Source organism: Bubalus bubalis, chromosome 14, assembly GCF_019923935.1.
Source record: "Bubalus bubalis isolate 160015118507 breed Murrah chromosome 14, NDDB_SH_1, whole genome shotgun sequence".
NCBI lineage: Eukaryota > Metazoa > Chordata > Mammalia > Artiodactyla > Bovidae > Bubalus > Bubalus bubalis.
This window is the reverse complement of record NC_059170.1, coordinates 8105280-8119528: the sequence shown is the minus strand read 5'-3', so window position 1 is coordinate 8119528 and position 14249 is coordinate 8105280. Positions and strand designations below refer to the sequence as shown.

The following is a 14249-nucleotide window of genomic DNA, read 5'->3' as shown; positions in this document are numbered from 1 at the left end:
ACCAGTTATACACACTGCATAGTTGTGAGGATTTAATGGGATAATTTTGTAAAGCATTTGGCACAGTGCGTGGCCCTTAAGTGTTCATCACTCAGCAGTGTCTGACTGTTTGTGACCCCATGGACTGGGGTTTGCCCGGCTCTTCTGTCCATGGGATTCTCCAGGCAAAAATACTGGAGTGGGTTGCCATTTCCTTCTCCAGGAGATCTTCCTGACCCAGGGGGATCGAAACCGGTTTCCTGCATTGCAGGCAGACTCTTTATCATGTGAGCCATCAGGGAAGCTGGCGCAGCCCTTAATCCGCACTCAACATGTGAAGGTCACTAATCAAGACCACCCTCCCCGGGGGCAGGGTGCAGCGGAGCAGGCAGCGAGAACCTTCCTCTAATCTCTGATTTTCTGAGGTTCAGGCTTTGGGGATAGGAAGAGCTTCTCTCCCCAGGAAGTGAGGAGGTAAAGAATCCCCCGCCCTGACCCCTAGCTGGACTCCCCAACCTTTGAGCACTTTCTGAGCCAATCTTGTGGCTCTCTCTGCTCCAGCCCGGGAGGAACCCAGGGAGACTTGGATCCCACTGTATTTTTCTTGCCCCCACACTGGAGAATGGGAGGCCCACGGGCCAGGGAACGGAGCGAGTTTTTGTTTTGCTAGCTGTCCCCGGCCCCTGTAGGGGGGAACACGGACGCCTCCACACCTCTGGGGATTCTCCCAGCTCAGCCAGCCTCTTTCCTCATTCACCCACACCCACCGGGGACCTGTTTGCCAGATTCTTTTCACCACTTTTCTTTCTCCACAATAACTCTGACCCTTTCTGCTATTGTTTTTCTAGGTTAATTGGATACGTGCTCTTTGCTGTGGAGGCCTGTGGACCACGCCAAGCACAACAGGCCCAGCACGACGTGGGCCTGGGAGGCCCGGCCCACCTCGGCAGCCTGGAGCCCGCTCAGGCAGGGGCAGGGGATGTCTCTAGGGGACCAGGGATATGAGCTCACCTCGCATGGGCAGCAGCCAACTGGGGTGGGAGGCAGGAGGGAGGAGGGCATCTTATCTGCTTTTCAACTTCTTTTTCTTTCTTTTTTTTTTTTTTTTTTATTATTTAAGACCTTTATTAACAGGTGCTTGCAGTTTGTTGACTTTTTTTTTTGAAAAAATCAAGCTGTAAACTTTTATTACAAATTAAAAATGAGGTTCTTAAAAATCTCAACTTGACCAGATATGAAACAATTTAAAAACCTTTAAAGGTGTATTGAGAAAAAACAGGCTTTTTTTTTTTTTAAAAAACACGTTTGTCATTACCAAAAAGAGACGTCTTTAGGTAAAAATAATAAAAACCCCATGCTGCATAGATAATGCAGATAGTTCTAGTTATCTGGTCAACAGGCAAAAAGCAAGCACTTAAGGTCTTCAGCTCCAATCTTTTGTTCATTTCTTATTGCTGGAATTTCATATTCATTTCTTCTTGTTGGATGACTAAACCGGATGATGGTAGAGATGGTAAGCCGGCATTTACTCAGCCCCGCCCTGCTCAGCCTCGGGAGCGGACGAATTCTCAGCTGGTGGATCGGCTGCTTTTGTCTCTTTGCCATCTTGTGGTTTAGGGTTTTCTGGGCGTCTGCGTCGGTAATTGAAGTTGCGGCGGTACCGACGTTGAGGTGGCTGCTGACCTTGGGTCTCATCTCCTTGGTTTTCCTTATCTTCTTCATTGCCGTCCTCTCTGGGCTGTCTTTGGCGAGGAGGGCCCCTGCGGAATCGTGGTCTGTAGCCCCGATACATATTCTGTCTCACTGGTCTACCTTGCTCTCCTGCACCCTGGTTGTCAGCACCCTCCATCACTTCTCCCTGCACAGGAGGGTTGGAGTACTGTGGTCGACGCCCGTAGGGTCTCCGCATGTAGTAAGGTGGGAACCTCCGCCTGCGGTAGGGCCGGCGCTGTTGGGCCTGGCCTTCGGGAGCGCTCTCCGATCCCTCATTCTTTTCCCCACTCTCACTATTCTGGTAGTTCTGCTGGTAATTGCGTGGAGGACCCCTGCGACGTGGATAGCGTCTATAATGGTTACGGTCTGCTGCGTATTTACTGCCTTGCACTGGAACTCCACCAGGGCCTGTAACATTTGCTGCCTCCGCACCCTTTTCTCCTTCAACAACATCAAACTCCACAGTCTCTCCATCTCCTACACTGCGAAGGTACTTCCTGGGGTTATTCTTCTTTATGGCAGTCTGGTGTACAAATACATCTTCCTTGGTGTCATTCCTGTTGATGAAACCATATCCGTTTCTTACATTGAACCATTTTACTGTTCCCAGAACCTTCGTTGCGATGACCTTCTTGTCCCCGCCGGCAGGCGCCGCCGATGTGAGGCCGCCCGGGCCGCCGCTCCCTGCGCCGCTGCCCGTCGTGCCGGGCTTGCTGTCGGCAGCGCTGAGGGCGGGGGCGGCGGGGGGGGGCGGCGGGCGGCTGCTGGGTCTCGGCCTCGCTGCTCATAGTTGCGGTGATGGTGACTGGGGCCGGCTGCGGCAGCTGCGGCTCCTCCCGGGGTGTGATGGTAACTAGGCCGGCGGCGGCGGTGGGGCTGCTCAGGGCTCTCTGGGGTCCGCTCTCCGCTCCCGCTACCGATCGAACTCTCAACTTCTTTTTCTTAATAGAGCAGATAATCCCCAAATTGTTCTTTTTTTAACAATTAATAAAAAAAAATCTTTTGGCTGCACCATACAGCATGTGGGGGTCTTCGTTCCCTGACCAGGGATCGAACCCACGCCCCCAGCATTGGCAGCATGGAGCCTTAACCACTGGACCACCAGGGGTTTTGTTCTTGTTGTTTAGTCGCTCAGTCATGTCCAGCTCTTTACGATCCCATGGACTGTAGCCTGCCAGGCTCCTCTGTCCACGGAAGTCCTCCCCAGTTATTCTTTAGGAACTCATGTTGATATTTTCTGAGCCCCTTTCAACAGAAGAAAACTGTAGAAAGGTGTTGGGGGTAATAATAGAAACCAAGAGTGCAGTGGTTCTCAACTGAGGGGCATCCGTGCCCCCAGGAGGCATTGGTCACTGTCCAGAGACCTTTGGGTTGCTGTGATCTTTGGGTGGGGTGTTGCTGGCATCTACTGAGTAGAAGCCAGGGATGCTGCTAAACTACTTACAGTGCACAGGACAGCTCTCACAGAGAGAATTACCCGACCCAGAATGTCAACAGGGCTGAGGCCAAACAACCCAGATTTCTCACGATCCCATTGTATGGATGAGCTGGCTGAGGTCCAGAGCAGTTATGTAATATGTCCAGTGACACACAGGAAGGAAGGGTCGGGACAAGGTTTCGGCCAGAAAGCCTGCCCTGCTACCCTCCTGTCCCTCCCACTAGTAGATCACATGATGCTTGCTCCTTGGAAGAAAAGCTATGACCAACGTAGACAGCATATTGAAAAGCAGAGACATTACTTTGCCAACAAAGGTCCATCTAGTCAAAGCTATGGTTTTTCTAGTAGTCATGTATGGTTGTGAAAGCTGAACCATAAAGAAAGCTGAGCACCAAAGAATTGATGCTTTTAAACTGTGGTGTTGGAGAAGACTCTTGAGAGTCCTTTGGACTGCAAGGAGATCCAACCAGTTCATCCTAAAGGAAATCAGTCCTGAATATTCATTGGAAGGACTGATGCTGAAGCTGAGACTCCAATACTTTGGCCACCTGATGTGAAGAGCGGACTCATTGGAAAAGACCCTGATGCTGGGAAAGATTGAAGGTGGGAGGAGAAGGGGACGACAGTGGCTGAGATGGTTGGATGGCATCACCGACTCAATGGACATGACTTTGAGTAAATTCTGGGAGTTGGTGATGGACAGGGAGGCCTGGCGTGCTGCAGTCCCTGGGGTGGCAACGAATCGGACACGACTGAGAGACTGAACTGAACTGAACTGAACTGGGGTGATGGCATGTGAAGGAGCTTGGAGGAGGGGCTCATTCCGGTCGAGGTGGGAGGTGGGAGAGGGGTGAGAAGTGGAGGGTGGAGTCCGGGGACCTACCATAGACGGGGGAGGCACTGGGAAATTTGGAAGGATTCTCAGAGGATGGCCAAGTCTGTCATGATCCCTCTTCTCATTCACTTTTACCTGCTTCCAAACTTCCATGGGGCACCTCCAAACGCGCCACTTCGGGCAGATCTTGGGAGCTGCGCTGCAGTATCCAATAGTAAGCAGCAGAGGGCGCAAGAGGCCCTTTGCTGCCTTTCCGCTTAAAAAGCTTTTTCATTATAAAGGAATAGGTGTGCCTTAAAGAGAACTTGGCCAAAACAAAAAAAGTAGAACAAAGAAATCTAAACTGCCCCTAGTCCCACCTCCAGGGGCAGCTAAAATTTAAATCCTACTTTCCTCTTTTTCTCAAGCCAAGTTGTTTATGATTTCTCTTTCGTTAGTTTTTCAACACAGGTGTGATCACCCCCAGAGGCTTGATTCTGTGGCCTGGATTTTCACCCAAGGTCACATTTGAAGTTTTTTCCCAACTGTCTAACAAGCTCTCCGTGCCACCTGTAGTCTCTGAGTGGCGGCATTGGAGGGGGAGGGGTGTAGGCATCCACCCGATAATTGGGTTTTAAGTGCCAACTGCGTGCCAGGCTGTGTTTGTGCCCAGTGAGGGGTGGAGGCCAAGGTCTGGGGAGACGGGAGATACCCGGGATCCCTTCATATCTGGAGCAGTGCAGGGGGGTGGGGTAGGAGGGGACCCCCAGGGTGATGTGATGGGGACTCTGGGGTGGTGGTCCCGGAACAGGATGGGACCTTCAAGCCGGGACCTGGAAGATGACAAGCAGTCAGCTGGCAAAGAAGGAGGGATGAGACAAGTGCTTCCGCCAGGAGCATGCCGGGCACATTCGGAGACCAGGCTGGGAAGGGGGCGACCGGCTGGGGGCTGGGCGGAGAGAGGAGAGCGGGCAGACGCCAGACCAGGGGAGTCCCCCCGAGGACCACGGAGGGGAGGTCCAGCAGGATGTCTCGGGGGTTTCTGCACAGTGGGTGACGGGCTCTTTGCATTTTTTTTTCCTTGGGGATGGGGGAGCAGCAGGAGGAGAGGAGCCAGGAGGCTACCCCAGACACCCAGCAAGAAAGGATCTTGGTCGGGAGAGTGGACAGAGAGCAGCTTCATCCAGAGCAGGACTTTCCTTTCCCACTGGCGCTAGTGCTAAAGAATCCTCCTGCCAATGCAGGCGATCCAAGAGACGCGCTTTCCATCCCTGGGTCAGGAAGAGCCCCTGGAGTAGGGAATGGTTAACCAGTATGCTTGCCTGGAAAATTCCATGGACAGAGGAGCCTTGCCGGCTATAGTCCGTAGGATCGCACGATTGAATGCACACACACACAAACATTTTCTTAAAAATCTAAACAAAAGTAGAGAAAATGGTAAGATCGACCCCAAGACCACCCCTCTGACTCCCAACTCCCGGTCCATCTGCCCTTATTGATGGACCCACCCCACCCCACCGCACTGGGTGATTTTGAAGCAAACCACAGATGCTGCGTCTTTACCTGTGGACGTTTTGTAAATATCACTAAAATGAGAATTTTAAAAAATGTCACCTTGAGACCGTTAACATGACTTCAAAAATTACCCATGATTCCATGCTGCTGTTGCTAAGTCGCTTCAGTCCGACTCTGTGAGACCCCATGGACAGCAGCCCACCAGGCTCCTCTGTCCACAGGATTCTCCAGGCAAGAACACTGGAGTGGGTTGCCATTTCCTTCTCCACCATGGTTCCACAGTGTCACCCTAAATCTAGTGTTCAAATATTCCTGATAGTCTAAATTAGCTTTATAGTTTATTTGTTCAAACAAGCATCCAAAGAAGGTACAGATACTGTGAATGGCTAATCTGCCATGGGCTTCCCAGGTGGTGTAGTGGTAAAGAATCTGTCCGCCAATGCAGACGACTCAAGAGACATAGGTTCAATTCTTGGATCAGGAAGATCCCCCAGGGTAGGAAATGGCAACCCGTTCCAGTATTCTTGCCTGGAACATTCCATGGACAGAGAAGCCTGGTGGCCAGTCCATGGTGTTGCAAAGAGTCAGACATGACTGAGCACACGCACGTACAACCTGCCCCTTAAATCTTTTAATCTACAGGTTCCGCCTTTTTCTTTGTGTGGTTTTTTGGGGGTCAGGGGAAAGCTGGCATTCAAAGACTAAGAAGGAGCTGGACATGGGAAGAATCAGGTTTAACTCTTTTACTTAAAACCGCAGTCATTCCCCTTTCCATGCTTGCTTCCTTTCTCACCTTCTAACATAGATTTTGATTTCTGAAATTAAATTGTTCACTTGTGTCTGACTCTTTGCAGCCCCATGGACTGCAGGCTGCCAGGCTCCTCTGTCCGTGGAATTTTCCAGGCAAGAATACTGGAGTGGGTTGCCATTTCCTTCTCCAGGGGATTTTCCCGACCCAGGGATCGAACCCGTGTCTCTTGTGTCTCCTGCATTGGCAGGCAGAATTCTTTACCACGGCGCCACCTGGGAAGCGCATTAATTGGATTTACTGCTTATGTCTTTTCATTGGAATGCCAGCTCCGTGAGGACTGTTCTGTTTGCCAGGGATCCCTCAATGCTTAAAACAGGGTCTGGCACACAACAGGGGCCTAATAAATTTTTCTTGAGTGAATGAACGTTGCACTCAGAGGCAGCTTCAGGTTTCTTGTCAACAGTGAGTTCCCAGCAACCACGAGGAATCAATCAGAACAGGCAAAGGAGATAAACCCAAAGCTACGGGGATTCAGCAAGAGGAGACTATGGATTTGTCAAAGAGGTTCCAGCTGAAAACCCTTTCAGTGGACTTCTAAATCGGACTGAATTGGCTTCAACCCCAGGTCCACCACTATATAAACTGTATGATCTTGGGCAAATCCAGTGTCCTCTCTGAGCCTCAGTTTCTACATCTGAAAAATAGGGAAAAACAATAGATGCCTCCCAGGGTCACTGAAAGAATTAACAAGATAACATATGCTAAGAGTTCCAAGGGCCACGGGAAGGAGAGGGATCGGGGCCATTACATTTCATCTTTAAATTGACTTACCATGGGTCTCGTCTACACTGGAAGGTACATGAGGTCATCACAAAGCTTTTGGGAAATCGGGGAGCCAGGTAGGAGGAGTAGGGGTCACTTTGGAGCCTGAGCACTTTCTGTCCCCTCTCCCTGCTGCACTGTCCCCCTCCCCTGACTCTTTCTGGTCATTCGAGTTTCAGGTCCAACATCAGCTCCCTAAATGGGTCTTCCCTGGTCACTGTGTTGGAAGCAGCCTCTCCTCCCCTCTCCTCGCCTCCGCCCGTCACCCTCGCCTCCATCATGGAGTTGATTTCTATCATAGCACCCATCACCACCTGTGAGTCATCATTGCTTCGCTGTCTTCTTTATTGTCTGTCTTACCCTCCACCAGCCATGCCTCCCCACCAAACGTGACCATAAATTCCTTTTCTGCGGGGAGGGGCAGGGCTGTGCTGCGTCTTCACTGTAGCGCGCAGCTTTCTCTAATCGCAGCACGTGAGCTTCCCTAGTTGTGGCACACGGGCTTAGTTGCCTGGCAGCACGTGGGATCTTAGACCCCGGACCAGGGATCGAACCCTCATCCCCTGCATTGGAAGGTGGATTCTTAACCACCGGACCACCAGGGAAGTCCCTCGATTACAAACTCCTTGAGAATGGGCTCTCACCGGTTTTTTCTTCACCACCTGAATTCCCAGCACCTAAGACGGTGTTCGTCCCATAGCAGCACTGAAGACACAGGTGCTGAATGGCCGAATGAATGAGGGAGGGAGTGACTTAGGACGATGGGAAGAACTCATGGAGGGAAAGCAGGGGAGGAAGGGAGGCTGAGAGGCTGTCCCCCCAGGAGAGGGATTTTGGAGTTTCAGACCGCGGTGGGTGGAAGTGTAGAAACAGATCCCCAGGAAATACCAAGCCTCCTGCAATATTACTGGTTTTTAAACATGGCCTTAATGTGATTTTGGCATATTGGGAGTAATAAAAGTGTAGGCGATGTCTGCTCAGAACACACTCCCCGATTCAATTTCCACTCTGCTCGTGAGCATGTTGCTAAATTGTCTGGTCCCCTGGGTTAAGAACTCAGATTCCGAGTCTGCTAGAATCGAAAGGCCCTGGGAAGTGATCTAGTGCAGAGCTTTCCACTTCCTTCGACGGCAGCCCACGATAAAGAGCTACATGGTAACCCAGTACCTGCTCCAGCTCGCAGGAACCTGAAAGTCAGAGGAAACTCACTCACCCTTCCTCATGCTCAGCTATTCACATTCTGCTATTTTCTATTTTTGAAATAATGGTCCCAACCCCCAACTTGATTGTGTGACTCATTTAATGGGTTTCAGCTCACAGTTTGAAAATCAGCAGACCTAATGCCTTCAACTTACAGATAGGAAACTGAGGGATCAGTGGATCAGTGACCTTCCTAAAACAACGGGAAGTTAGTGGTAGAGCTCAGGGCTTCCCAGGTGGCACTAGTGGTAAGGAACCTGCCTGCCAACGCACGAGATATAAGAGACATAGGTTCGATCCCTGGGTCTGGAAGATCCCCTGGAGGAGGGCATGGCAACCCACTCCAGTGTTCTTGCCTAGAGAATCCTGTACACGGAGGAGCCCGGCAGGTTACTGTCCATGGGGTCACACAGAGTCGGACACGACTGAAATGACTTAGCACACACGCATTTCAGGGTAAAGGAACTTCCACTTTCCTTCCAGAGTGGATGTCTGGGAGCCTGGGAGTCCAGGGGAGAGCAGAGAGCCTGGAAACGGAGGAAATCCAGCGTGGAGAAGAGCAATTTTGCTGTGATGCTCTATGTGCCCCACTAAATACCCTCTCCACACCTGCCCTGCCAAACCAGCGTGTACAGCATCACGCTGTCAGATTGTCCTCAAGATGTTATTGCCAGCTGGCAAGATAGTGTTCATTTGTAGGTTTCCTTGTTGTCTATTCCACCCCACACAGTACCCAAAATATAATCTGCACAAGAGGATGGACTTAACTGTGTGATTCTCTGCTGTGCCTCCAGCACCCAGAAAGGTGTCTGGCACATAGTAGGTGTTCAATACATCTTTATCAACTGACTGTGAGAATAAATGGAGCAGCTGGCAGCGGGCATCCTGGTTTTGATGAAAGCAAATCTCAGACCACATCCATTTTACACAAATTGTTACTTATCAACAGGCAGCAGAAAATAGCCGCACAAGCCGACCTGGAAGCTTAATGGACTGCCGGATCCTTGTCCTCTCTGAGGCTCAGAAAACACTTTGCACAACAGGTTCACAGTGGGGCAAAGGCAGCAATATTCCAGCAGCAGGATTTGTCTGACATCCAGAGGGGTCAGAACCAAAGTCACTCAGGGATCTGACCTAGGATAGCCAAGGGTACCACTCCCTAGATCAGCTCTGTCCAATAGCACTTACAACAAATGAATCGGTTCTGTCCAGGACATCAGCCCCCAGCCACATGGCTATTGAGCACTTGAAATTCAAGCTGTTGTGACTGAATTGAACTGAATTTTCGATTTTATTTAAACTTGGGTTAGTTTACAATGAAGCTGAAATTGTAGCTATTGTATCAGACTGCACAGCCCTAAACCATTAAACCCTGTTCATGCAAGCGTAGGGCACTGCTGTAAAATATCTTCTGTCGCCTCCTTCCCTTGAGTAGCACTGAAGTCACTGAAGAGAACACATTCTAACATCCACTTTGTTAATCATCAGCCACGACTTTCACCACTGCCGTTTATGTCTAACGTTCATTGTATCAATTAGTGAAGTCTCTGGTATTGACCAAACATCAAAGTCATTGCCTCTGGAGTGTGGTCTCTCTGATGCCTTGCTAGGGGATCACCCACAGAGAGTGAATTATTGATTAGAACAACTGACCACCATGAAAACGGTGGTTGAAATGAACACTGTCAGCCCTCCGTATCCCACAGGTTCCGCATCTGCAAGTTCAGCCAAATGCAGGGAGTAAACCTAATCTACCGTCCAAAGGTGGTTGAACCTGTGGATGCGGAACTGTGGATATGGAGAGCTGACTCTGGGACTTAAGCATCTGGGGATTTTGGTATCCACAGCGAGTCCTGGAACCAGTCCCCCAAGGATACCCAAGGATGACTGCCCATCTATGTGCCCCATCTCTGCAGAAGAAAAAGAAACACTAAATGCATTTTAATGTAATTATCCTTGATGACGAGTAGTGAAGGGCCTGAGAGGGGGGATAATGGGAGAAGGTTGTGGTTAAGCCCAGCTTCCTGAGCAAGTGATTTTTGAAGTTCAAGACTGAGAAGGAGAAAGCCAGAGGAGGACAACGGGAGAAAGCCTTGCAGAGGCAACTGTAAGCGCTTAGGGCCGGGCGCTGTCCTCGGTCAGTTTGAGGAATAGAACAAAGACCAGTGTGGAAAACTAGTGAGTGGCGAGAACTTTCTGGCTGTGCCGTGGTAACAAGGATTCCAGATTTTGTTTTCTCATTCTTCACTTGAGACACTGGCAGATACTGGGTTAAGCAAAGCTCAGAAGAAGCCGGAGACTTCCAGTTGAAATGAAATCCTCTGTATAGACTTTCTGCTATGGGATCCAATTCAGTATCGATATTCTCATTTAAAAAATACTAATTTCCATTAGATTGAGGCCAGAATGCCCCGGGAAGCCTAGTGTGGTTTGCCAATTGATTCACAGAATGAAATCTTATCTAAAATCTTTTTATTTTATGCTATTAAGGACACAGGAGGGAGCAGCAAGTAAAAAATTTCCCCGCCAGGTTAATGCATGGGGTCAACTGAAAGTGGCCCCAGGGCTGTCTTAAAAAGATTGTCATTTGTGATTTCTCACTATTTTGTTTCCCGCTACCAGTAATTGAAAAAATTTTTTCTTCCCTTTGGGGGAGGTTAATGCATTGACACCTCCTTATCAGCACCTCAGATCTTTATTGGCAATTTCTTCCCAGGGCTGGCATCACTCCCAGGTGCCCTTGGAGGGAGTGAGGCGGTCAGCGTGGTTTGCTCACACTGGTCTCTGCTTCTCCTCCTGCCGATGGGAAGCAGGGCAGGGGGCGTTGAGGGAAAGAGGGGGTGCTGCCCACAGTTCTTAGACCACAGGTATCTTCGGTGCTGGCCATGTGATAACCCAGGGAAGGACAGACTTGAAGGGATGCTCAGGTCTCACGGGAAGTCATCCACTGCGCCGATGCAGAACTGATCAGGAGGAGAAAACCATCAGCTTTCCAGGGCCAGAAAAGAGGAGATGGCTTCCCTCCTTCTCTTTTGCTCTTCCTTTAATGACAATAAATGGTTTTTATTTCCATGATGAGACTTCCCTGGTGGCTTAGCAATAATGAATCCACCTGCAATGCAGGAAACATGGGTTCGATCCTTGGGTCTAGAAAATTGACCCACTCCAGTATTCTTGCCTGGAAAGTCCCACGGACAGAGGAGCCTGGTGGGCTATAGTTCATGGGGTCACAAAAGTTGGACATGATTTAGTGACTAAACCATCACCATTTCCATCATACAAGTTCTGTGCTCTCATTAGAGAGAACACAGAAAGCACAGCTAACATCCACCCCTTTTTCTCTCTGCTCCAGCCTCACTAACCCCCGGCAAGTTTTTATGCACTTGCTGTTCCCTCCACTTGGAACCTTCTTCCTCCAAACATCCTCACTCCCTCCTCTCCTCCCCATCTTTGTTCAGCTGTCCCCTTTTCTCACTGAGGCTTTCCATCACCCTGCTTGAACTCAAAACCCCCATCCCCAACCTAGCACTTCTCGTCCCCCTGTCCAGTTCTGTTCGGTTCTCCCAGGTACGTGCCAAGCCCCAGCCTGCTCTGTATTTTACTTACTCAGGTGTTTACTGTCTGTCTCTATCCATCAAGAATGTTTGCAACTTGGTATGCACTGTTTTCTTTTTCAGTGCCTGTAATAGTATCTGGCACCTAGCAGATGCTCAGTAAACATTTGTCAATGAATGAAGCAGAGAGGTTGGAAAAAAATCACCCACACTTCTCTTTCATAGTCAACCACTGGCAGTATTTTGGTGCATTTGCTTCCTAATTTTTTGACATATATTGGCTTTTGTTTTCATCTCTACAGTGGAGTCATTGTGTACACCAGGGTTAGAGTATCAAGAAAAATGCCTCTGGAGAGAAACCAGAAATGCCCATCAGTTCAGTTCAGTTCAGTCGCTCAGTTGTGTCCGAATCTTTGCGACCCCATGAATTGCAGCACGCCAGGCCTCCCTGTCCATTACAAACTCCTGGAGTTCACTCAGACTCACGTCCATCGAGTCAGTGATGCCATCCAGCCATCTCATCTTCTGTCGGTCCCTTCTCCTCCTGCCCCCAATCCCTCCCAGCATCAGAGTCTTCCAATGTGTCAACTCTTCGCATGAGGTGGCCAAAGTACTGGAGTTTCAGCTTTAGCATCATTCCTTCCAAAGAAATCCCAGGGCTGATCTCCTTCAGAATGGACTAGTTGGATCTCCTTGCAGTCCAAGGGACTCTCAAGTGTCTTCTCCAACACCACAGTTCAAAAGCATCAATTCTTCGGCGCTCAGCCTTCTTCACAGTCCAACTCTCACATCCATACATGACCACTGGAAAAACCATAGCCTTGACTAGACGGACCTTTGTTGGCAAAGTAATATCTCTGCTTTTCAATATGCTATCTAGGTTGGTCATAACTTTTCTTCCAAGGAGTAAGCGTCTTTTAATTTCATGGCTGCTAATTGCTCCCAAATGATTTTGTCTACACAGGAAGTAGCTGGTTTGCTTTTGAAAGGTTTGTTGCTTGGAAATTACATATCCTGAGTTGCCAGAGAGTGACGCAAAGGGGGAGATGCTCTCAGGAGTACTGGGACCCAGAGTCTCTGTCCCCCCAGCATCTCACTACCCATTTCACACTCAATTCGCGGCAAACTGTCCTTAAATTAGAAGAACTGCCTGTTCTGTGTAAACAAATTTTTTCTTTCCCATTTATTTACTGAAGTATAATTGATGTACAATATCATGTTAGTACAACATATACATGTATATTCTTTTTCATGTTCTTTTTATTGAGTGTAGTTCCCTGTGCATACAGCAGGTCCTTGTTGGTCATCTGTTTGTATAGTGCGTATATGTGCATCTCAACCTCCTAACGCCCTCCCCCTTTTCCCTTGGTGACCGTAAGTTTGTTTTCTGTGTCTGTGAGTCTCTTTCTGATACATGCACCCCAACATTCACAACAGCACTGTTTACACTAGCCAAGACATGGAAGCACCTGAAATGCCTGTCGACAGATGAACGGATAAAGCTATGGAATGTTTATACAACGGAATACTACTACTACTAAGCTGCTTCAGTCGTGTCCAACTCTGTGCGACCCCATAGACGGCAGCCTCAGGCTCCCCCGTCCCTGGGACTCTCCAGGCAAGAACACTGGAGTGGGTTGCCATTTCCTTCTCCAATGCATGAAAGTGAAAAATGAAAGTGAAGTTGCTCAGTCATGTCCGACCCTCAGCGACCCCATGGACTACAGCCTACCAGGCTCATCCATCCATGGGATTCTCCAGGCAAGAGTACTGGAGTGGGGTGCCATTGCCTTACTCAGCCATAAAAAGGAATGAAATAATGTCATTTGCAGCAACATGGAAGGCATACTAAGTGAAATAATGTACTAAGTGAAACAATGCAGATGAAGACATGCTGAGTGAAATAACTTAGACAAAGACAAATATCACGTTATTGTTTATATGTGGAATCTAAAAAAAAAAAAAAAAAGCAAGATACTAACGAACTTATTTGCAAACCAGAAAAGTCTCTTTCCCTTTTAAATGTTTTCAATCAAAAGAGACTATATAGGTGACTTTACTTGCAATTGATGGACACGCATGCAGCTCTCCTATGTACAACTCTAATTTCAAATCATGCCTTTTGACTTCATTATACTGTATTCGTTTCCTATGTTATTGCAAACTTGTCATGCCTATTATCATCTCTAAAGGCTACGTAATCTACCATCAGGATATGCCCTCATCTATGTCTTGTTCAGCCCATCCTGTATTCTTGCACATTTTTTCCCTGTACCCTGCCCAGCTTTGTAAATAGAAACCTCCCTTCAAAGGGCCCTCTTTAATTCTGTCCCCATTTCTTCCTCAGACCCCAGCTGATACAGATCTCTCTTAGTTTACATACCTTCAGCATTACAAGCCAAGACTTCAAACCAGTGGCCCTCGTGGGCTGAATTTGGGTGTCACTCTTGCTCAACTGATCTT

At 48.9% G+C, this 14249-nt stretch overlaps 1 protein-coding gene across 1 annotated transcript; it reads right to left on the bottom strand.

Annotated features, from left to right (window-relative positions):
- Positions 1–1430: 1430 nt before the first annotated feature.
- Positions 1431–2628, bottom strand: LOC102397794 (Y-box-binding protein 1-like). Its single transcript, XM_045162594.1, is given in 2 exon segments — positions 1431–2440; positions 2442–2628. Coding segments are annotated over 2 exon segments (975 nt in total). The 5' UTR covers positions 2481–2628; the 3' UTR covers positions 1431–1504.
- Positions 2629–14249: the final 11621 nt, after the last annotated feature.